A 24,864-nucleotide genomic window follows, 5' to 3' on the forward strand; every position below is an offset into this window, starting at 1 on the left:
TTTCCAGTTCCATCATACAGTTTTTTCAGGTGACTATGGACAAGTCGCTTCGTTTCTCCCTCTGTCTCAGTTTCCCCCCAAAAGGAATTAAAGTTACTCCCTGAATAGGAGGATGAATCATAGAATCGTAGAATCATAGAATCGTTTAGGTTGGAAAAGACCTTTAAGATCATCCAGTCCAACCATTAACCTACACTACCAAGTCCACACTAAACCAATCAAGGGTAGACTAGACTAAACCATGTCCCGAGGTGCCACATCTACCCGTTTTTTGAACGCTTCCAGGGATGGGGACTCCACCACCTCTCTGGGCAGCCTGTTCCAATTCTTGACCACCCTTTCCGTAAAGAAATTTTTCCTAATTTCCAACCTAAACCTCCCCTGGCGCAGCTTAAGCCCATTTCCTCTCGTCCTATCACTAACTGCTTGGGAGAAGAGCCCAACACCCACCTCACTACACCCTCCTTTCAGGTAGTTGTAGAGAGTGATAAGGTCTCCCCTCAGCCTCCTCTTCTCCAGGCTAAACAACCCCAGTTCCCTCAGCCGCTCCTCATAAGACCTGTGCTCTATACCCTTCACCAGCCTTGTTGCCCTTTTCTGAACACACTCCAGCACCTCAATGTCTTTCTTGTATCGAGGGGCCCAAAACTGGACACAGTATTCCAGGTGCGGCCTCACCAGCACCGAGTACAGGGGCACAATCACCTCCCTGCTCCTGCTGGCCACACTATTCCTGATACAAGCCAGGATGCTGTTGGCCTTCTTGGCCACCTGGGCACACTGCTGGCTCATGTTCAGCCGGCTGTCTACCAACACCCCCAGGTCCTTTTTGGCCAGGCAGCTTTCCAGCCATAAGGATCAGTTCCTGGGGCAGCATGGAGGTTACATCTCCAGCCTCTTGAAACGGTGCCTCTACCATGCCCTTGGGTTATGAGCCCAAAGACTTGCAGCAGAACTGCGCTCCATGCTGCTCACCAGCGAGAGATGGAAGAGCTTTTTCTGCTTGACTCCGCATATGAGATTTTGTCGTGTCCTCCTCTCTGCATCTCTCCTCCGCGTCCGGCCACAGCTGGTTGCATCTCAGAACAGCACTAAACTACACCAACTTGTAATGGTCCCCTAGGGCCTCTAACCTGGCTGCACAGACCAGTGGAGCACAGCATGTCCCGGCCACACACCCCGTGATCCCATGACTCACCCCTTACGTGCCAGCAAAAGAAGCAGCTGCGACAACTAGGGGCATTGGTGTACCTGGAGAATCCCTCGGTGCCCAGCTGGGAGCCATGCAAAGAGGGCTCATGCTAGGAGAAGTCAGCCCTGTGTTTTGACAGGTTAAGAAAAAGGAGAAGAGGCTGGCTGAGGTAGTTATGGGTGAGAATCCTAGGACTTTCCTGCAAGTCCTGCCAGATAATCTTGCTGTGAGAGCTTCTACTGCCATGAGAACAGTCCTGCTTCACTCCACATCCTCTCCTGCATCCCTGGCTTCTGCCTCCTTCCATCCCTATTATACAGCCCTCTCTTTCATTTACCCGGCAGGAGACACTTTTCATTCAAAATTTGTCCACGATGAAAAAACTACCCAAGTGCCTCCAAGCACCATCTTCTCAAGTCAGACGTTCCCCTGAAATTCTGTGGGATCTTGGTGCCTCTGTCCCTTAAGATAATAGGAGCCTAGGAAACATGTGCCTCTGAACATTCGGCCAGCCACGCTTTGGCCGTAAGGAAAGAGGGAAGCGTACAAAAGAAGCGAGGAGGCTGGAGCTAGCCCGCGTTCCCTGCAAGCAGAGATGTTGCAGAGCACTCGCAAGTGTTTCTTCCGTGGAGACACCGCATGTCAACAGTTAACTTCCCTTTGTTCCCATCCAAATGATTAAGGTTAGAAGCTTGCCTGGTGACATCACCAGAGTTTAAACATGCTGGATATGGTCCAGGGAGCCAAAGTTATTGCTGACCCCATGGTTACTGATCCGCTCCGCAAGTAGCTGATGTCTGCTCTCACTTTATGAATTATTTAATGGGTTAAAGATTGGTCAGATCTTCTTTATGCAATGTACAGCTATACAGTGGGCAGGAGGACATAAACATGCATTAACAAGGTTAAAGTCATATACTGTAACTACACTGTCTGTTTTCAGCTTGCAGCTTTATTGACTTAATCATGCCGGCACCGCAGCCAACAAATCATTAAATCCATTCCATTCTTTTGCTGGTTACCAACCACAAAAACAGAGGCAGGCAAACACAGAGCAAATCTCGGAGGGGGTGGGGAGCGGCGGCGGGGTGCGGGGCAGCGGGAGAACAGTGGGATCACTATGGAGCGCCTGTCACTGCCAGCACAAAGACGCCAAATCTGTCTTTACGGACTAAGTGGTTTCATGGTTTAAAGCGACACACTCATTTGTTCCTGTTTTGCAATGATTATAGAAAAGAAGAAGGGGGGTGGGGGAGGAATAAAAAGCAAACTGAGCTTCTTCATGCCGTAACAGCGTGCGTGTGTGCGTGTGCATCCTCGCAGAGCCACAGATCCCATCTGTAAACACACCCCAGGGCCAGGGCAGAGGGGATCTGGGCACTCGCTGCACCCCAGGGGTCTCGGGCTGCGCACCGCGCTCCCTGCTAATCTGCAGTGAAATGCAGGCATAATTAAGAGTTCAGCGTAAAAGAAAAAAGACATGGAGCGTTAAATCGGTCCTCCCGTTGCCCTCCAGGAGCAACTCTGACCACCACGAGCAATGGGAGAAGTCCCCGTTTTCAGAGTGAAGCAACAACTTCACTTTCAGACAGAGGCTTTAATTTTTGACCTGGCACTTGCTGTAACTTTTCATACCCACGTCCAGGCTCCCCCTAGAAGCTCCCTGCCTGTCAGCAGTGCGGAGAACGCAGGTGACCGCTGCAGTCAGCAGATTGCCAAAATCCTGTTTCTAGGTGGATAGTTCAAGACAACCAGGTTTGAAAACGGAGATGTCAGCTTATAGGTTTTGAACCCATAAGGTCTTTTTATTTGTCACTGCTGTCGTCCCCATTCATTTCTTGATGGAAATCATCTTCTCCATCATCATAAAATACAAGTGGCTTGTTCTGCGCTAGGGGAGCATCACGTCAGGACACGGCTCCTCCGTTACAAGCAGGCTACGGAGGAAGAATTCAGCGTGAACTCCTGGAAACCTTCAGACACCAGGGTGTTTTACTTCTTTTAGAGATGCTAGACACAGCCTATTTGCAAGCTTTCCTCCACTGAGAGAACATGAAATAAGCTCCTCCTTTCTGGGGAAGACTCAGCTACACCAGGAGAGATTCCTGGCCCATTTCTCTCTATTATGAAAAGAAGGAGCGGCCAACAAGCTCCCTTTTCTTCACCTTCTGGGTACAGACTGCTTAGAGCTCCCTGTAAGAATAACCCAGATTTTGGCATCCTACCAGTGCAGGGGCTTGGCAGATACATTTGCACCTTGTCCTGAGATACACCACTTGCAGACCTTTTTGAACACCCTCATTATTTGGTTTTATAGTTGTTTTCTTTAGACCCAAACAAGTCTTCTTACAGTTTGAGTTCCAACCTTGCCTTCTTTTGTTTACTAGCCTCCAGATCCCTATCACCCAGAGACGTCTCCTGGCTCCATATATTGCAAATAAACATATCATTACTTGGTGCAGGAGTCGGCCAGAATTCCTCTCGGAAACAGCCGCCAGAGAAGAGCCTGTCCCCCAGCCGCTCGCCCGCGGTACTGAGGCGGTGGAACACCAACAAAGGTACTTCTTTCCAGCCACCGCACTGGAAAAACAGACAGAAACGAAAATGCTTTCTGAGGCAGAAATCAGCTATTTAAGGTACCTACATGACTTTCAACTTCACAGACTGTATATTGGATCACCGCAGCTGCCGCTGCTTCCAAAGATGGAGAATAAAGGTACCTCCAGCAGACAAGAGCCAAGCCTAAGCGTGTTGTCCAGGCTTCCCTCACCACAGACCATCCATCACATCTCGGAGGTGCACATTAGGGTGAGGTGAAATTACCCTCTTAAGATCTTTCCTCCACTGGCCACAGGAGGAGCCTAAATGATGGGAGCAGGAAGACGAATCCCAACCAGTCACAGAGGAAGGCTGACAACGGAGAGCGCTAAGCCCGCATCTCGCCAGTCCGAAACCAGCGCTTAGCTATGCAACTATTTTGCCTTTTGCCCAGGGTTCAGCAGCCCTGGCTCCACGGCTTGTGCTCGGCAGAGCGAGCTCCGCTTTACCCTGCTAACGCTACCTCCCACCACTGCATCCCAGCTCGGCAGTGCTCCCCGCCAGCGTGCACCCACCTTGCCATTGGCGTGTGCTCGCAGGCCCAAGCCGGCAAAGCGAGGGCTTGTGTGATGGACACGTCAGCCTGGAGAGCATCTTATCATTGACCTGTGCTTATCAAGAGAACATGGAAATGCAGTGCCGCCGTCATCAGCCGACAAGCTGCTTCAAGGGGAAGTGACAGTTGTGGTGATGTTTTGGGACCGACACACCCAGCCAGGACTAACACACCAGTTGGGCTATTTATAATCCCTGATTCTAGAGTCTTAAAATAGCACTGCTTTTATTCTTACATTTTTAGGCACGCTTATATATTTAAGCAACTCCATTCGCAGGCTCCACATCAAACACATCTCAGGCAGTCTTGGAAATGAGAGACGGCGCTCCATGCCTCCCCACCGAAAGCAGAGGTGAATGCCCCTGTCTCCATGGCCCCCACCTACTTGGCCAATGTGATTAGAGTCCCCAGGCCTGTTTCCACGTATTTTTACGTACAGACGGGCTCTTCCAAACGCACAAAGCAAGGGACGTGCGGCATCTGCCTGCAAACATCCAAATGCAGCAGAGCGGCAGAGGTGTTTCAGACTGCAGCACACGGCTGCATGTGTGCTGCTCTTACCAACAGTCGCCACAAACTCTCTGAAGGAGTTAATGGGTCCTACAATAAAGCAATCCTGATTGTTTGTGTTTTTCTTAAAAAACAAAGGTCAATATCCAGAAGTAGTCAAACAAACCACTGCTGCACTTCCGAAAGGAGAGCTCTCTACGGCCTCGGCACCGCCGTAGCTATTTGTTCCCTGCTCCCTGGTGCCACAATGTACCTCGGTTGCCATTTCTTAATGACTGGAGCATCCCTGTGCTCTTTGTAAAACAATTATAAAATATTCAGGGCAGGAGAAAAAATTCCTTGCACAGACAAGGCTCTGGCAGACCGCAGAGGTGTCAAATGGTAAATCGTTAGGCGTTTTCTTTTAATTGCAGAGTTATTTATACCCTGGAACTTACTATTAACATAGGAAAAAACAGAACCTATTGTTACCCATAATTAAAGGGACTATTACGGGACTGAAAAAGCATGGATGGCCCCGGCCAGACCACCCCTCCTTTGGCAGCAGGGACTGGCACGGCAAGGAACATGAACCAGAGGCCCCGTCTTAAGATTCTTCAGCCACGAGCTTCAGAGGGGCTGGTCCCAACCTGGGAACACCGATTCCTGCACTGAGCCCCACCCCCCAGCACCCCCCCCCCTCGCCTCTGGCCGCAGATCTGGCATAAAGCAGGGGTGCTTTTGGGAGAGGGTACCGCAGGGGTGCAATCCCACCCTTCCCTATCAGCAAATCCTTTCTGAGCAAGGGGCACAGGGATAGGACACATCCTGGATTTGGCCTGGAGTTGCATAACCATCCTTGTTAAAATTCAGGATTAACAGGTTACATTTTCATTTGCGAGATTGTTATCTGCCCCGGGGAAAGGTTTCCGATTTCACCAGCACTAATCAGGACGCCACAATGGATTTCCGGTCTCGGCAATGAGCTCAAGAGCTTTTGTAGCTTGTGGAGCCGGTTTAAATTCAAATCTAACTGGCAGAGCTATTGTAGGCTGCATGTTGAACAGATTAAATAAAAAAAAAGTCACTTACATGCTACTGTACCTTATTTCTAAATCCATTTCTTACAGACACAAATCCCTCTGACCACCAAAGCATCTGGTAGCTGCACTACCTTCGCAGGAATGACACCCTCCATCTCTCCAGTGGCCCTTAGCAAAGATCCCCATCACGGTTTTGTGCCTTAAAAGAAACGTGCCAAAAACCTGCACTGGTGACCACCTCAAGTTCTGGTCTATGCTGTTAAGATACTCATAAAAAACAAGCAGCCAATACATTCCGTATATAGAGACGAGCGTGCCACGACGACCCATGCTCCCGAAAAACGCTGGGCTGCACGCCCTGCGTCGTGCTGTTGGCTCACCGGGGTGCTTCAGGTTTTAATGCTGTCCCCCAGACACAACACCCTGGCAGAGGAGATGCAGTCAGCCTAGGAGGACAGTCAAGTACGAAACTACTGATGCCATAATTATAACTGGGAGGCCAAAGAGGCTCCCGAGAGGGACTGTCTTTGTGGACAGAGAGGGGAAAGGCTCACCGATGACTGGCTTTACCAGATGAGTAAATTAGACCTGGGTTATAGCCTTCTTGTTCTCCGCCTGCCTCCGCCCCCAAGGACTGTGTGAGTCAGTGGAACCGGAGGGAAAATATACACTGAATTCTACAAGTGCAGGAATTAAAGAGACATCTACAAAGCTTGCCTCTGGCGCTCGATACCAGCTGCAAAACTGGGTTAGCTTGACATTGCTGCTGGAGGTGAGCAGACCCAGGAAGGCTGGCGGAGCAGCAGACGCGCAAAGCCCCTCTCTGCAAACCAGGTGAGCTGAAAGCTGACTGCAGTCTCATGGCTAAGGCATGGAAACACGTTTTAAAATGTTTAAAGCCGGGAGTGGAGTGAGAGCAATTAAGAAAAACTCTGTTTCCTGCACAAACAGGAGGTTCAGGCAGTTTGGGATTATGAGATACATGCAAATCCGCAAGTCTGGTCTGAGCCAGTTTTTGCGGGCTGGAGTCCCCTGCAAGTTCTCCGAGGTTCGAAAAAGCTTTTCCGTTAAGTCAGGTCAAGAACATTCCGGTGTCGAGGCTCTTTTATCGGTGAGGGCACCGCCAAAGCAACACCTGCCAACACTCACGCTGCCAGGCACCCGTCCGGGGGGTCTCTGGAAGCGCTGCCGCAGCTCCCGAGAGGACTCCCGCGCCTCGCACGTCCAGCTGCGGGCAGTGCCGCATGGCAGGGGGCTCCTTCGAAGGCTCTCCTGGTTCGTCCGCTCGGACGGGATGCCAGGACCCGCCAGCGATGACACCCAGCTGCCCCTGCCGAAAGGCTGCCGCCCGGGACGCCCGCCCGTGGCTGCCCCGTCCCCTGCCCCAGCCTGCCCCTTGCCACAACCAGCGGCCAGAACCCACGGTACAAACTAACCCAGAAAAAAGCGGCAAATCACTAGGGGCTGACAAGAATGAGTCCAGAAACCTCTGATACCTCGCCTCAAGCTGGCGAGCTTTCCTTGGGGCTGGAGCCGCGGCCGCCGCCGGGGTCAGCAGGGAGGAGGGAGACGAGGGCAGGGGAGGGAGAAGGGGAAAAAATGAACAGCTGCAAAGCAATTAAGCCTGCCTCCCTGCCTTACTGTCCAAAGCAGGCAGGCAATCTAATTCAGCCTGGTGCCTCTCTTCCTTCAGCCGTCTGGTGCCTGCCTGGGATTCAGGAAAGGGGCTGTCTGACTGCCCACTTTGTCTCCCGAGCCAAAGGGGCCCTTCCCAGCCACAATTTCCAAAGGAAAGAGATCTTGGCTGGCGGTGTCTCTTCTTTTCTGAGAAAAAACATGCGCTGAATGTAGTGGCAGCAGCTTTATAACCCTCTCCTGCCCTTCCTCAGCAAACAGCCGAAGTGGAGTTGGAGCAAGAAAATGACCCCGCTGGCTCCTCCGCTCAGCACTTGTCTCCCAGCACAATGAATCAATTAGCGTCCGATCATTATTGTGGTAACTGTATCTTTCACAAGCAAGATTTAATATAGAGATAGAATAGGATGTTTTCTGCTCATTTCCTTCCTGTCATTCCAATCACGAACTACTGTTAAAAATACAATGCATTTAAAGTCTGTAATATTTGCAAGCATGTGTTCCAGCTTCCCAGCTGAATGGCCGGTCTTTTGTTTTCTGCACAGTATAGGTACGCAGGAACGGCGATGAAGGGGAGCCTATAGTGCAACTGGGTTAGAAACTCACACAGGGCATATACAGAAGCTCATCTCGTTTTCATGCTCCTAGTATCAGGGATTACTTTAATTCCTTATTGTGGCCAACTGTTTCAGTTTACAATCTGTGGCGCAGGACTCCTTCCAGCACGTCTAAGGTGGTACTTGTTCTGATATTTCCTCAGAAATTGGCAAAAACATTTTATTTGGAAAGTGTTAGTGCAGCAGCAAAAGCCTCTTAGTACCCAGTCAGAAGGCGAAAATAGGCTCTGGTAGGAGAACAGAGTATAATTCAACTTTACTTTCAGTTAAGGTTGGCAGTAACCTACACAGCAGGTAGGCACCCTCCCTCTAGCTTAATCAAGACGGAAATAGGCAAAAATGTGTATTTTAAATGCAGCTAGACAGCATTTCACCCTATGAAAAGCCTCAATAGCACAAGCAGAAAAAATAAGAAATCACAGAGAGCAAGATTTTAGCTCACTGTACTGACAAATGCTTTGTAAAGTATGAAAGTTGAGAAAACCTCTGTAAGCTGAAGCACAGTAGCTTTAGATATTGTGTAAACCTAGAATAGAGCAGCATACCCAAGTCAGGAGTCCCTTTCTAATCTTGTTCCACATAGGGTCCCTGATGGAGGTCAAAGTTCTTTTTAAAATTAAAATGTATAGACATATAGATATATGCCACCTGCACAGGAAAAAGCTCAGACTCTGGACTGGGCACAAAATGGATTTATCCATTTCCCCCCTCATTGCCAATATTTCTGCTTAATAAAAAACAGTTCTTATTAAATGGCCAGTTTTTCTTTTCTTTTTTTTTTTTAAAGGAAAATACAAAATTGGGGATTTTAGACAAAGTCCTAAACTATGGGAAAACACCACTATGTCTCGCAAAACTTTTTTCAGTTAAAAGATTTACTCACATTTCAGGACTATCACAGAGTCTATGGTGAAGTTATCAGCATTTCTGTGTTCTTGCTGACCTTAAACCATTAAATACATAATATTTTCTGATAATAGAATGTCATTCACGTTTCAGTAACAATAATTCACTTCGATGAGATAAGAACTTACACATCAAATTACCTCTATCTGAGAGATATTAGCACAGTTTGGGGAACTGTAGAATCACAAATAATGACATTAAGAGTCCACCACTATTCCTGGAGAACTTGTAACTCCTGGGTGCATCAATAGGAATTTGAGATGTGTAAGGATTGCAAAATCAGATGTTAATCTGCAGCAAACAACACAGGTATGGGCAGTCTGCATTTTTGCCTTAAGCAAACAAGAACCAACAAGACTATTAATGAGAGAAAACAGCACCCGTTTCTAACTGCACGTATAAACAGGCATTAAAACCAACTGTATTCCTTAAGTGAGTCATTAAATCGTAAAGAAAACTTTTACAAGAAACTTCATGTTGTTTACAAATTTCCCGTTTACATATTTCTTTAATTCTTTCCTTCCCACTCACAACACGCGCACCAACCTCACTAAAGGGAGCGGCAGGAGAGGGAAACCTGATGCTTAAATTAAAAACCACAGAATCATCAATATTGAGCCCGGCACCTTCAGTTAACAGGTTCTCCGCTTTTTCTGCAGTCCAATAGCTAATGCAACCTGAACACAGACCTTCTTATCAAACTGAGACAAGATTACTCAGCTTTCTCCTGGCACGGGGAGATTCAGCTCTTTACATCCTGGGGAGATTCAGCTCTTTAGATCCTGGGGAGATTCAGCTCTTTCGATCCTGGAGGCTGCTCTCCGGTCCAGGCTGGGTCCGGGCTGTGGGAACGGCCACGCTGCCTTCAGCACTCCCCCGGCACGGCGCTATTGCCGAGCCGAAGACGAAAAATACAGCAGGAATAGCTTAATTCCAGCTCAAATGAGCTCGGCGGGGAATCTAAACAGTCAAGTCAATTGCCAGAATCTGCACTTTTCAACCTCGTTCTGCTCCTTTGATCAGACTGAATTTTGAGCTACGGCGATTAATGGACTAATAGAGGAAGTCACCGGGTATCTCTTGGGAGAAGAGGGAAAGGAGAAAAAAGTATCTCGTCCTTGTTATGCATCTATTCTGCTAAACGCCTCATTTCCACGTAGAAAACTAAAATGCCGCTGCGGAAAGCGTGCTGACCGAGCTGGAAAGGAGGAGAAAAAGGGGGTTGTGCGAAACGAAAAAATAATGCTCATACGATCATTCATTCATTGCTTAAACACGCCCTTCGGAGCAATGGTAAAAGAAAACAGACTATCCAAATACAAGTGCCGTGTAAACTACCCTTCAATCCAGTACAGCAACAGCTTATGCTTAATAATGCCGGAGAGTAAAGGAAATATTAAACACATTTATTATGCAAAGAGAAGCTTCCAAAAACCCCAAATATTTAAGTACTGAGAGAAATGGATTTGTTTATGACAGGGATATATACTACTGCTATCCCAGGATAGTATGTCCTCACCTTTCTGGAAAGGGAAGAAACACATTAACATTAGCAGCCTGCAATCATAAAAGAAAAAGAGAGGGGAAAAGTCTTGGTTAAGAATTTTCTTCCTCTTCTTCATTTGCTCTTGTTATTGCTGTGCCCGAGAAGAGGGGGCAGCTTTTCCTCCTGCAAGGGACAAATTTGGCTTCTGCGATTCATGACTGTAAAAAACAAACCCCAGAGGACTGCAAATAACCACTGGACTGATTAAAACAAACTTATTCAAAGTTTGGCACGTTTACAAAATGTTGGTGCTAACCCCCAGAAAATAAAAACAGAAAAGCCAAAAATAATTCAAATGTAAACTTGAGCGGAGATAGGAACAGCGCATCAAAGCTTCCAACTCCCTTTTTTTGTCGTCGCCCTAATATGCCATCACCAGTGGTTGCTGTGCCCTTTGCCTCATCCTTCTCCTGCACCTTTGGTCTTTCTTGAGCATACAAAGACATACATACGTGATTCACCCTGCTCTCAGAAATAATCCTGTAGTCGTCCTGGGATGACCTCCCACTGTGTAAATTTAGGCGTGTGTATTTGAATCTTTACAAGATCAAGCTGTTAATGTAATGCCTTAGACCAGGATATCACACTATTTTGCCTACGTTACAGGGCTTACCCTCCTTGTGGGTCTCTTATCAATTCTGTAATGGGGAAAAATAGCTTGGAATAACTTGCCCATAACCTGCATTCACATCTCCATCTGTCTGACGCTGATCTAAGGTATCGCGTTTTCATTGCTACAACCAGAAATGTTAAATAATTTTGCTGGTTATATAGAGAATACTATTTATGCTAAAGTAACGTATGTCCTATCTTCTTCTTTTAACATTCCCATATGCAAAGGGCTAAATTGTAATACAGGATTACTTTTTGTTAAGAGCAGCGCTTTTAAGAATTACGTACTGATAATGGTAATATTTGCCTTTAAAGATGCTATAAAAATTTTAACTTTAAAATGTACATGTAATAGGGTGATTAGCCTTCAAAGCCCTAAGAAGAGCTGCTACATTCTGATTGCGGATTTCTATCAATTATTAGTGCCGGCTGCTCGAAATAGTCCAAAGTGCTCGAGACAGAAATATTACACAGCCAACACGGCAGACTGATATGCTTCCTAAATGTACAGTTTTTGAAGACAGCTCATAATAGTGTTTGGCTTTCAAACCTTAATGTTAACAGCTTTGATAGGACTGCTTCTAATTTGTATTTAAGACCCATTACCTCTTCCTCTAAGCAATCTTCGCGAAACATCATTTGTTCTAGGGGGATATTTGCCATCCAGCGCAGCTCTGTAATGGCCGTTAATTCACACCATTTTGCTTGCTCCTGTATTAATCAGCAAACCGTGAATCATCCCAGTGTTTCCAGACTCGCAGATGTATGAGAGAGCCGCCGAGGCCAGTTCAGTTTCTCTCCCCATTCAGACGCGGAGACAATATCAGTTCCTGTTTACAGCCACGGCTTTGTTTTCCCCCACCCACACACTGAAATTTCTCCAAAATGCCCAGAGAAAAAGAGAAAAAAAAAAAAAAAAAAAAAGAGACTGAGTTCATTTTACCAGGAAAGTTATTTCTAGGTATTGCATCTGAAACAAAACATGTTTGTACTTTTATTTGGCGTGCAGTGTTTACTGCAGCGAGGCAGAAATGACAGAGGAGCAGAAGAGAAGGACAAAGTAGGCTGCTCCAGCCACCCCACCCTGCTGAACCGCCGGCCGGCGCCAGGCACATGATTTAACAGCATCTGAGGGACTCTCTCCTTTATTTGTTTGCTTTTTATTCTAATTGTTAAATTAGACTTTGGTTCTGTAAGTATTTCTGCCTCGTGGAACACAGATGTAATTTTAGACTAGCACAAGACAATACTGGGTAGAAACCACCCCCAAAATCAAGGGTACAAAGCATGCTCGCACAGCAGCACTGCAAAAAGTATTAAAACTCATTAATTTAGGCATCAAATTTGAGGTAGTAAGCCGGGCATGGTTTTAGGGAAGTGAGCACATCTCTGAAAGCCAGGCTGCTTTTAGCTCCAAATAAGCTCCCCAAACTGCCATCTACTAAGAAAGATACAGAAAATACAGACAACGAACAAACCTATCTTCCGCAAATGTGGGAAGAAATGGAATGAAGCTGCTCTGATATTAATGGGAAATTACAGCACAGATGAAACGAGTTGGGTGTACAATAGGGTCATGGAAACCATTTTCTCATTGCTATTCATCAGCACGCCGTGCCATGAACACACCTCTTCAATGTAAGAATTATGGGTGCACCGACTTATAAGTGAGGATGCAAGTAGTGTGCCTTACCCATCACTAACCACTATTCACGTTGTTATTTTTAAGAATGATACACAGAAGGAAGTTATGGCATTCATTATGAATCCAAACAGTGAGAAGGTCCCCGAGTCTTTCCCTAGATTCCTAGGATGTTTATGGCTTCATGGCATCTAAGGGCACAGTCGAGAAAAAATAGATGTTCAAAACCTTTTGCTCAACTGCTTAGAAATTAAAGATTTCTGCGTATGGATGAGGTTTTTTGTGGTGATAAAGAAAGCAAAATGGGTTACTTGAAAAAAAAGAAAGCAAGAAAATCTGCAGTTGGGGCCTGACTCAGCCGATGCTTAGCCCAGGAAAACTGAATACTGCTACCACGCTGCCTCGAAAACCCGAGAGAAACTGCCCATCTAGGCTGGCAGGATCAGAGTGGTTTTGGTGCAAATGGGTATCAGAATATGGTTTCACATCAAATGAATCAGACACTTTTTAGCATGATACCACCACTTTCCCTACACCTTTGAGAAAGAGGTTCCCTCCCACCCCCCGCTGCAGAGCAGAAGGAAACAACTGTCTGTTGCTTAAAGCTCAAAACCACAAAAGTGAGGGTTTTTTTAGAGTTGATGCAGAACCTCTGTGCGATGGCACACTCTCCTCCGCTCACCCCGCGCCGTACGGCCCGGCCAGCAGTGGCATGGGGGGATGCAGCGCTGACGCACAGCCTGTGTCCTGGGCACCAGGAAACGCATTAGAAGCAGCTCGTCAGGCTGAAATTCAGCGCCTTGTCCTAAATTTCTCTGGAACAAGTCACACGTCCATCTACATGTTCACAGTGCATGAGTACTACTTCCTCTTGTCTTTCTCCACCGAAAACCCGGACAATACCACATCAGCCCCCACCACCTCGCTTCATCATCCTGCAGGTAACGAAGAGAAAGACTTTCTTAAAGCCTCCCAGCACCCCTTGCTGGTGTTTATGGTACCTCCCGAGTCTCTTTTTTCTTTCCAAGTGGATTTTAATTTGTCCAGCGTGAGATTCCCGTAGAGTTGTCTGTGTCCTAAGTGCTAAACTGCTGGCAGAACGTGTTCCATTTTATTAAACAGGTCATAACTAAGGGAAGGACCCAGCTGGATTGAGGAAAGCGCCGCAGCTTTGATGTAGTGGCCACATGAATTTCAGATCCAAAAAGGAGGGCGATGGTGAGGGTGGGGGAGGATGCTCCCTACACGGTGTTCAGAAGGATCTGGTCTATTTACAAGCTTCTCCTCTGCCGATCGCTTCCCCTAATGATGTGCTATGTGGTGTCCAAAAGTGCTTTCAGCACAAAAGACAGCTAAACTGGAAGGAACAATGAGTGCATTGGGCAGAGCTGCTAGAAATATCAATGCCTGTAAACATCTTAAAATACAAGCCAAGAACTGGGAAGGTTAAGACGTGGCTACAAGGGCTCCACTACAACAGGGAAATGCTTTGAAAGACCTGTAATCTAACAGAAGATGACAACACACACGATTTAAAAAACACTGCAGAAGAGCAATGGGCTAAGAAGATCACATGTGAACTAAATTTTTTATCTTGATTACTGCATTTCTGAAAATGTTGTATTACTGTTGCCATGTTGAGGCCAAACACCCCATTTCTTTCCACAAGTTTACTCCTTACTTTCCAAAACTTATCTTACATTATTTATTCACAGGGGAGGGAGGGGAAGGGAGAAGATGGCGGTCCAATAGTTTCAGCCAAGCTCCTTTCAGGCTCTTAAAAGAAGGGAGGGGAGAATCTCCAAGTTTGGGGGAAAAAAAAAAAAATCAACTCAGTTGCAAGTGGCACAGATAAATATAAATTCAGAAATGACCATTCAAGAAGGTGTTTTTACATCTGTGGAGAGGTCAAACTCCAGGCTCAGCCTTATTGCTCTCTGTAATCCAGATTCATCACCAGCTTCCTTTATTCGCCTGTTCAGAGGCACTTAATTAGCTGAAGGGCTTGTTGCTTTGCCTTCAAAAGCTCTCCACTCCCTCAAAGGCTTTCCTTCGGTATTGTGCTACCATTGCCCTTTGAAATCAAATCTGTTTTTCTTCTCCACAGCATTAGTAAAAGAAAAAAGAAAAAAGGTAATATTTTAAAATTTTTTTCCAGAGGAAAAAAAGAAAAAAAGAGAAAAAGAAGAGAAAAAGAAAAGAGAAAAAGAAAGAAGATGATGACGGGGAAATACCAGCGGAACTTCATTCAAAGTGGCTTTAGAGATAAGTTTGACACTTAAAGAAAAAAAAAGGGGGGGGGGGGGGGGGGCGTGTGAAACTGCAGATGAAATCTGGCCAGTACTTTTGGTCTTATTAATAATCCATGAAACCATAGTTGTTTTATGCGTTAGGAAGACTCTTTGTGACATTTGGAAATCCCAAACAAAACATGATTTTTCCCTGTACTTACAAGAGGACTGTATGTACTCAGATGCTGTGGGCTGCGTTCTCTGCTTTCCAAACTCTTAATCAATCTGCATCAGAGCTTATAAACAAGTGCTGCTGAATCAGAACATACACATCTAACAGTCACAGTCGCTGACTTTTCACGGGCAGAAGGAACTTCACGTAACGTAGGACACCCAGGAATCAGTCCGTGGTATTAACATTTCTGTTTATATTAATAAAAGCTGTATTTTGTATTCCATTATATTTATTTAACCTTTGACATCTAAGCTCTGGGTCAGTTTGCTCTTTGTAACAGTGCATTTCTTCTTCAGTTTTGTTTCTATATTTAGAGAACTCATGCTCAGAAACAAGATTTTTTGTTTAATTTTTTCCCCCCTAGTACATTTAATCTAGCTTAGGGGTTTTGGTGTTTCTCTGCAACCTATAATTTACTCTGCCAACTCAGATACTGTATTGCTGCTTTTACCACAGTTAAAGAAACACTGTCAAGTCCTGTTGAAAGTTTTTTTTTAGCCTTCAGCATGCTCTTCACTATCTCATATGCAGTCCACACGGAGTAAAATATAGCCATTTTTACTGCAAATAATACTATTTTTCTCTCCGTCTCTTCTCCTATCATTTTTCCTCTACCATCATTTTTGGCAATGGAGCTGAAACAAACCCTTCAGTGACAATCCGGTGTACAACTGCCTGGATGTCAGCAGGAATGCGGAGAGCTCTAAGAATAGCACATTTGGTTCCTACAGCGCAAGGGCGGCTCAGAAATACACAGTGTGTCCCACCCAAACAACGGCTATTTATTAGCTACGTCCCCCCAACAAAACAACCTTTTAAGCTGTGTTTTGGTTTTCAGCGTTTTGCACACACAGCAGTGGGCGATGCTGCCCGCCTCCCCGAGACTCTCAAATTTTAGCTCAGACAAACTTGGGCTTGGAAAAGTAACGGCCACCCAAAGGGTTTTCTTTTATTCCAGCCGGACTTGAACTGCAGAGATTGCCAGCTCCTTTTCCTGCCTTCCGGGGAACCCCTCCTTTCCCTTCGCAAAGACCCGCGTCTGTTCTTGTATTGGCGGGGGTGAAAGGAGCGCTTCTAGCAGCCGTGATGTTGTATCAGCATTGCTGAAGGCAGAATTGGGCCCAATATATCTGACATGCCAGAATAGGAGATCTGCAAGTACAAACTGTATTTAGACATGAAAATCAGGGAGATGCCCAACTATTCAACCTGCCTGGGCAAATGCAGCTTTTCACGCACCCAAAAACAGGCAATAAAGTCAAGTGGCTAAGCCTAAACCCAGAAAAGGCTGTTTTGGAGACTGTCTTTTGACACTCTGGCATTTACTACCATCTTTAGATTGTGGATTTATGAGCCCAGACCTTTGAGTATAATTTCACTCAGCAAGTATCAGTCCTACACGAGTAAAATAAAAACCGGCACATATCCGCAAGACCGGTGTTAGCACCACCAGGCTTTGCAATATCGCACAACGCGAACTGTCAGCGCCTCAATCGATACCCGTCAATGCTCGCCAATAAAGGCACAGTGCTTCAGGTGGGAAAAATTAGCCCTTATCAGATTTACCAGTTCTCCAGGCAATACAGGATCTGGGATGCAGGCTGATTACGCTTACGAGATATATCATCAAGTACAAAACCGGCAGAGCTGTGAGGCGCCGCTACTAACCCGGCTTTTGGAATGCGGAGTCTTTGCTTTAATACGCATTAGAAGAACGGCAAAAAGCTCGCTCCGGGTCTATGTCCCAGCCGCTGCTCTCTTCCCCGTGTTGCTCTGCCTGCTACACGGATCAGATTTCATGGTTTATTGTTCTCCCTCCAACTGGCCACCATCCACATTCTTCTTCTGTACAAAGCTGCACCTCTTGCTCAAAAGAAGAGAGTACTATGCCTTCTTTTTATAAATTTTAGTCACATTTACAAACACACACACACAGAGTAAGGGGGTGACTTTTAAACACTGAACAACATTCCGGGCAATGCCGTTGTTTTTCTTTGAGCCAATTTCTGTGAATGAGGCTAAAAAAGGCAATTTTCCACCAGAAGGTTACTAATTTTTGAAGATGCAGAAGTTGTCTCCCCTGCCTCCTGAATCTTTAACATTTTGCGTTTTAATGAAACAACTGCTTTATGCTTGAGAAGTCCTGTTCATCACCTGCCTCAGGAGAGAACTGGCACCGAGATTCTGCAAAGCTCAAATTCACCTTTGGGTACACTGCTGGAAATCAAAGCCACAGTCACTGGAGCTACTTCACTATAATGGAGTAAAATTGGCACACAGCAGGTCGGGTCCAAATTTCAGTATCAATGTCTCAATGTAAAGAAGAAATCAATTGCAGACAAATAACAGAGCTACACGCTAGATTCAAAGAAACGTAGCAAGTGTCCCAGAATTTTAAGGTTTCCTACCTAGAATATTTTTTCCATGTCATTTTTCTTTTAATTCAGCACTCAGGATCCATTTTCTTCTATGAGATTTGCAGTAAAGTTATCAAAACCTAACAAAATGTTCCACTCCTGAACATCCACCATCTTTCTTCGGCAGCTCAACAGACTGTAAAACTGAAGCACTGTCATCTGGTGTATAATTATTGTAATAAGTCTTACTTGTAAAGTGAGGGAGGCACCATAAGCTTACCTAACTAGTCTGAAAATGTAAAATGCTCATCACCTGTAATCATTGTCTTAACTGTCCTTGATCTTTACTGATAGCCGCCAAATTATAATAACTCTCTCTCTGACAGTGAGAATCAGCTAAAAATGCAGCACAGGCAGAGCACTAGGAAAGTTCCTGGAAGAGGGGCTATTTTGGCCAATTAAAGAGACTCACTGCAGGGATTTTTCTCCCCCCCTCCCCTTTTTTTTTTTTTTGGCCGGTCATTGATGTAGGGGGTTCAGGGGTATAAGGCAAAAATGCAAAGCAGGGAAAACTAGGGCACAGGAAACCTCAGGAATCCAACAGGGACGTGGCAATTCCACACACCCAGCGGGGGAGCCAGAAAAAAAATATATGCTCAAAGGTTATGGACATACGATCAAAAGCGATCATGTTACTGCAGTTAACAGCTTACCAGCCATCATCCGAGATGCAGTAAAACACCATGAATGTATTCTTCACCCACACCGCCTCCAGAGTAAAACATCTAATGGCCAGTAATTCATGAAGCTGCAGCAACTTACTCACTTTCAATCCTATGTCCATCCATACTCCTAGGTCCCAAGCCAGCAAGACCCTCTACTTTGTGTTTAATTTGGGTCCCACTGAACGCAAACAGGGTCCTCACGTGCTTAAAGGAATATAATTGCTTCAGGCCTTTGTTGAATTAGGGGCCTTATATTGATAACCCTTTAAAGTGAACTATATATGCCATATCGTTACATGTTAGATATCTGGACAAGCAAATTCAGCAAGTCACCAGTCCTTCCCAGCTGTCTGTTTTAAGCTGCTGTTACCGAAGCAAGGGAGTACTGAGCGTGCACAACTTGGAAAAGAGTAAGTCGATCCTAAAGTGGCACAGTGGAAATGCACCTCATTGATTTACCACTAAGAAGCTGACATTTAGTAACTCTCCCCTTATTTCTCATTGCTATCATAGGACAAGGTTACACCAAGTCACCTACACTGAAGAAATCCACCTCTGTAAGAACCAGTCACTCAGCAGGGAAGAGGAGCAAAGAAACCCAGGCACTGGAGTGTATTCCCCAGCTAAGCACCACGCTCTCAAGCGGATCCTAGCAGAGCTTCAGAGATCAGCCTCTGGTTTGCTGGGTGTGAAGCGTTTCAATCCTTCACGAGGGGCTGGTGGAGCACCTGTGTGCACAGGTAAGCAGCTTGAAGGATTCTGCTTCCAAAGTGTTGGTTCAGCCTAACAAGGTACTTGGCTTTGGTGGTGAGGTTCAGTCTGTCTCCTCCTGTTCTTCCTAACAGAAAGATAGCTATTTGTTCCTCACACCCAGGCTGCTCTCAGACTGACTCCCCAAGCCCTTCCATGCTCTGAAGTCCCTGGTCCCAGTAAATCTCTCTTATCTGGGGTAGTAGCGGATAGTGCTTCGCACTGCTCCTTGAGCCTCAGGAAGAAGGCTCCTGGAGAGAAATCAGGGCCGTGTCTCACTCCTGCCAGCTGCATTTCTGCACTTACCAGCTCGGTTGGTATCACAGATCAACCAAGGGTGGGGAATGGCCCTCATCCAAAGCCGGGCATTGCTTCTGGCAAATGCTGGTAACAGGTATTTCAAGTCTGCCTCTTTGTACTGTTTGACCTGCTGTCCATGAAGGAGTCATATTTTAACTTCACTTCTCGCCCCACCTGATCTTTTCTAGCCTCGGAAGCATAACACAGAGCTGACTTTGTTGAAGGGCACTAAGGAAAAAAAATATATTCCCACTAAAAAGATGATGGGAAACATGTTATGGGAACATGTCTACAGCTTACATTACAAGCTAAGTAATACCACTTATACACGTAAAAATAATTTATTTCAGTGGTATGAAATGTGTTTTGCCTAGTAGCATTAAAGTTCTCCACTGGGCTAGAAGAGATAACGCATGGTGGCATTACAGTACGTTTCAATTGAAGAAATAAATAAAGTTACTTCTGATAACACCAGGACGTTGCTACTGCCTTGTCCTTGTACGCACTGTGCACACCCCAGAAGTTTAGCGACGTCGCATTTGAAACACAAAGGCAAGTGAAAATAAGAAAATAAATGACTCAATATTTTCACATAAGCCCTGTAAGACAGAAGAGACGTTCTCACCTGTCTGCTTTGAGATGGCAGTGTGGCAGGCTGCATGTGTCTCTGCATCCGATGTGGCTGCATCAGCTGTCGAAACTGCTGCTGGAGAAACTGGCTGTTGTTAGCCGCCTGGGACTGCTGCGGGGCTGGAGACTGCTGCTGCTGCTGCTGCTGCTGCTGCTGCTGCTGCTGCTGCTGCTGCTGCTGCTGGAGATAGTGAATGAGAGACTGCTGCCCTTGTCCTGCTGTCAGAGGTGACATCTTTTGAGTAGCTGACTCTGAGGCAAAGTGAGACAGTGGTTTGGTGTTACTGAAAGAAAACTGGTCTTGGCTAACAGGGCTCTCATTCACCAGACCTGGCTGTAAGCTACTGGATGGCTGTGGCATAATTATGTTCATGTTTTTGGACTGGTTTGTAGTCATTGATTTAAAAAGCGAGCTCTGCATACTTGTGGGGTTGCTGGTGGGAGTGATGTTGGAGATTAATGTACCTTGAGGACTGAAGGGCTGCTGATGCAGAGCTGGGCTTGACAGCTTTTCTGGCCTGTATGGAGGAGAAGGTCCAGTATTTGTGGAGGCCATGCTGGCGACCAAGTTGTTCTGTGGACTTTTAATGTTGGTTGCTGGTAAGCTGGCTGCTGTCAGGGTGGGCAGCATGGAGCTCTGTGGGCTGAAGGGCTGCTGGTTCAGAGCCGGACTGGAGAGCTTCTCAGACCCGTAAGGAGGAGAGGGGCCATTGGACGGGGTGCTGCTGGAAGTCATGCTTGAAAGCAGGGTGTTTTGAGGACTCTGAATGTTGTTTCCTGGTAAATTATTAGCAGGCATGCCAGACACCATAACATTTTGAGGACTGAAAGGTTGATGGTGCGGGGATGATCCTGCCCTGTAAGGCGGAGAGAGACCAGGAGGAGACATAGTTGGCCAGCTGGGAGCCTGTACTTGTTGTTTAGTAGTAGACACCTGCTTGCTAGCTGCCAGCTGCTTTAGCTGCTGAGCGTGCCAGTTGGAGCCAGGTATGTTGGCTAAGGGTACCGGCAGCATAGGTGGTGGCTGGTTCTTGCTCTGAGCTGCTGTAGAGATGGGCGATGCAGCAGGTTTGTTTGGGGGAGGAACTTGGAAGTTAGCTCCAGCAGATGATGGTCTCATCTGAGGAGATCCTCCACTGGTTGGATTGCAGCCTGGAGAAAAATCTTTGTTAGCAACATGGTTCTCCAAGTGGGAATTCTGTGGAGAGGACTTTGGAGTGGTACTTATGCTTGGCTGAGAATGACTCAGCCCAAGTGGCTCTTCAGCCTTGCTGCACAAGATCTTCTCCAGATCCAGGTCATTGGGAGAAGGATCAGGCATTTTTGTCAGCTCTTCCAATAGATCTTGCAGCTCTTGGTCCACAGACTGTAAGCTGTTTCCTTTCTCATCATAGTGGACAATGTTATTGGTTTGCCCTCCTATTGACCCCTTCTGATTTATTTCCGTGTTGGGTGGCACTGAAAACGGGGAACCAATGCCACCGCCATTCATGTGATTGTTTTCGAGGAGCACGGAATGACTTGCGACTCCCAGGGAAGAAGCGCTGTGACTGGTGGAGAACGGAGAGCTTTGCATTTCTGGACACGCCACATTGGGATTAGCACCTTGGCCCATGGCAAGGTTTACATCATCAAGACAAAGTCTTTTACTGTCATTTGGGAAAATGACATCAGGCACACCACTGGAGGCAGGAGAGCTATCATCTTCCAGTTTTCTTTTAATGGTTCCCTGTAACTGGGAAAATAAAAAAGGAAGAAGAAAGGATCCGTTATTGACCTTATTCTAACACGCTCTGAAGCTCCATACTGTAACATTGGGTTGGAGATAAAGAAAATTAAATCATACAATTAAAAAACCAACCATTTGAGACAAATTCAATCAGGATTTAAGTGGGTGCAACTTCACTGAAATCAAAAGAGTTACAGTCAAAGGCTAAATCTCACATGTTGGCCTTAAAACAGATGTTAAAGCTATAAAATACTGTCTGTCATGTGAACTGTAATAGAAGTTTTTTAAATAGTTTCTGGTACCATTTCAATTAAGACATTACACTCCCTGAATAACAAACATGCCAACATTTTTATGGTAACATTTTTTAGGTCTAAACAATGGCAGATCTGAACGAAACCCTGGACTGAATTTAGTGACCTTCTGCCAGTGACTCAGATTAAATTCAGACCCGAGACAACTAAATTGTTTTACATTCTTTATAGGCAGAACATCTGAAATAACTGGCATACTTTCTAAACAAACCAAACCAAAACAAATTCTCAACTATCTATCTAAACAGACGGTCAAGCTTCCTAATCACAGATGTTTTAGATTTCAGAAACCAGTAAATAAGTCTAAGGCAGTATGGGCTTTGTTCTTTTGAAGGATTGCAACTCATTCATAAAAATGGAAACGTTTTCAAAATACAATTATATAAATATCTTGATCTACAAGAAATGGTAGAGTTGTAAATCCACAAATCTTAGGGGAAAAAAACTGCCTTATACATCTAAAGAAAGTGAAACTGAAAACGGCTTCTAATACTAATTCAGCATGATATGGCAATCTCTTCCAAATAATAATCTGTGGCTTTCAATTTTAACAAGCATGACCTGTATGTCATAGGATTAATCAGACATTAACATTGCTGCTTCGAGTTGAGGGAAATAAGCATTATGGCCTTGTTTATCAATAGAGGGAGGCAGCATTTAGAAAAGTATCCACTCAGCAGTGGGAAAACCATAGAAAGTCAGTGTTCCTTTAAGCTGGCTCACAGTAAAGCCTCTCCCAGCCCTGGCCTACAATGGCAAGTGCTGCCAGTCATCTAGTACCATGAAAAAAATTCACACCTTGTAACAACAACTATCACCAGAAAAGCCCCACCACCTAACCCCAGCGTAACCAGATCCACTCTAGGGCTGTGGTGGGTATGACTAACTTCTAAATTTTACACGAATTATTAAGCACATCACATTTTTGCCTAAGAGTCACTACTCAATGGCCAGCAACTTTGGTGCTCTCAGACAACAGTGTCACAGGACAATCACCGTAGGGTGTGCAGAGGCTGCAGGGCGCAAGGTGGGCACACCTTGTGTGGCTCCTTCTGCAATGTGCATGTGAAGGTCCCTGTGCCAATGGTCAGTGTCCACCCCTAAATTCAGTCTATGTTCAGGCAATCGATCACAAACGTGCACTGTTCTGACCTGGGAACACGGGAGATCTGCCTGCTGGCTGCCTCAGAGGGACTCAACGAGTGCCGTCTCATCACTTACTTCTAAATTGGTGGGCAGAGAGAAGATTGCAGATTTGTGCCTACAGTTGCTTAGGCTATAGATGCAGTTTAGGGTTAGTATCAGACATTGCCATGCTAGTATCCAGCTTACACAGGCATTTGGAGGAGAGTGAGAGGATACAAGTTAGTTGTACATGATCATCGTGGCAGATGGAAAGGCAGGTCTACATACAACGGAGAGCTGCCGATCAGGTGTTAGGAGGAGTTCACCTACCCTCCATCGACACAGCAGTTTTGAATGGCATTGTGGCAAAGAGACCTTTTTAACATGGATATTTTACCCCTACTGTCTAAGAGTTATCCCCTACTAGAGCAATCAGTACTTCTCTCCTGTGACCTCTGGTTGCATTGCTTTAATGTGGGTTGCACTCAAAACCCAGTGGCAAGTGAGAACCAGCGGGAGAGCTGCTTTCAGTGCACCATTCACTGGTTACCTGAGAGCCCTCTTCGGTCAGCAGTGCTACGCGTGGTTTGAATCGCTGCTCTGCGAGAGAGCGCCTTTACATCACAGCCAGAGACAGCTGAAGCATCACTGATTTGATTATTCCTCTGGGCTGATGAGGCCAAAATTTGCTTAGCTTTAGGAAATGGAACAAGGCCTAAATCTTCTCCCAAGCGTTGGTCTAATGATGGATGAAATTGTTTTCCTTCATTTTCTTTGCTAAAACTAAGCCAGAGTTGCATGTTTCAACAGATGTTGCCCTGTGTAGGCTGAAACATGTTGGTAGAGCGTAACTTCATGTATTTAAACCCAGACATGTATAGAGAATCTTTACAGGGGCTTCACACATCCAAAATAAACAGAGTGTGTTCCCAAGTTGCACCCTGGGAACCTTCAGGCAGGAAGTGGTGGGGGATCTCCCATACTTGGCCAGCTGACATGCTGGCATGCTTGTCCTTGCCAGTGCTTCTTTTGCCATAGAACATTCCTATGCTCTGAGTTACTGGGGAAAAAAATTTGGGCTTTCTAAACACTTTGAAAAATAGTTTTTTAACTGTTGCACTGGAGAGTAAATGTGACGGGAAAACAAAACTCCATTTCCCCAAGACTATTACTAGATATAAAGAGATAAAATAAGGCCACAGCTTTCAGATGGCATGGGCATTCCAAAACTGGGGCAGGATTTTTAAATAGGATGCTGTTGCTTAGTCCTTGTGAGAAGCCTGGCTAAGAGAGGCAGTGAAATTAGCTGGGTGTTATGTTGTCTTGAAAAGCAAAACTCCCATTTCCCAGGTGAATATTTGCACAAGGACCATAAAATCCAGAAGACCAATTTCCCCCAGTGCAGGCAGGTATAACTCCACACAATTTAGCAGCATTGCTTTTGCTTAAGATAGATTTGACTACAGCCCCAAATTTGAGAGAGATACCATCCTTAAAGCAACTAAGCAAATAGAACAGAATACTTTTGGTTAGAAGGGAGCTCTGGGTGTCATCAGTCCTTTGCTTCAGGTACATCACAAATGCAAAAATAGACGACAGTATTTCACCAGGCACGTAAATACTTAGTATCAA

The 24,864-nt window shown here is 45.7% G+C and overlaps 1 protein-coding gene across 1 annotated transcript in view; it reads right to left on the bottom strand.

Annotated features, from left to right (window-relative positions):
- Positions 1-24,864, bottom strand: part of MAMLD1 (mastermind like domain containing 1) — an 83,189-nt gene that overhangs the window by 12,468 nt on the left and 45,857 nt on the right. Inside the window, exon 2 of the mRNA XM_075720779.1 lies at positions 20,060-21,799. Within this exon, the coding sequence (XP_075576894.1) occupies positions 20,060-21,799 (1,740 nt within the window). The remainder of the gene's footprint in view (positions 1-20,059; positions 21,800-24,864) is intronic.

This window comes from Pelecanus crispus, chromosome 13 (assembly GCF_030463565.1).
Source record: "Pelecanus crispus isolate bPelCri1 chromosome 13, bPelCri1.pri, whole genome shotgun sequence".
NCBI classification, from domain to species: Eukaryota; Metazoa; Chordata; class Aves; order Pelecaniformes; family Pelecanidae; genus Pelecanus; species Pelecanus crispus.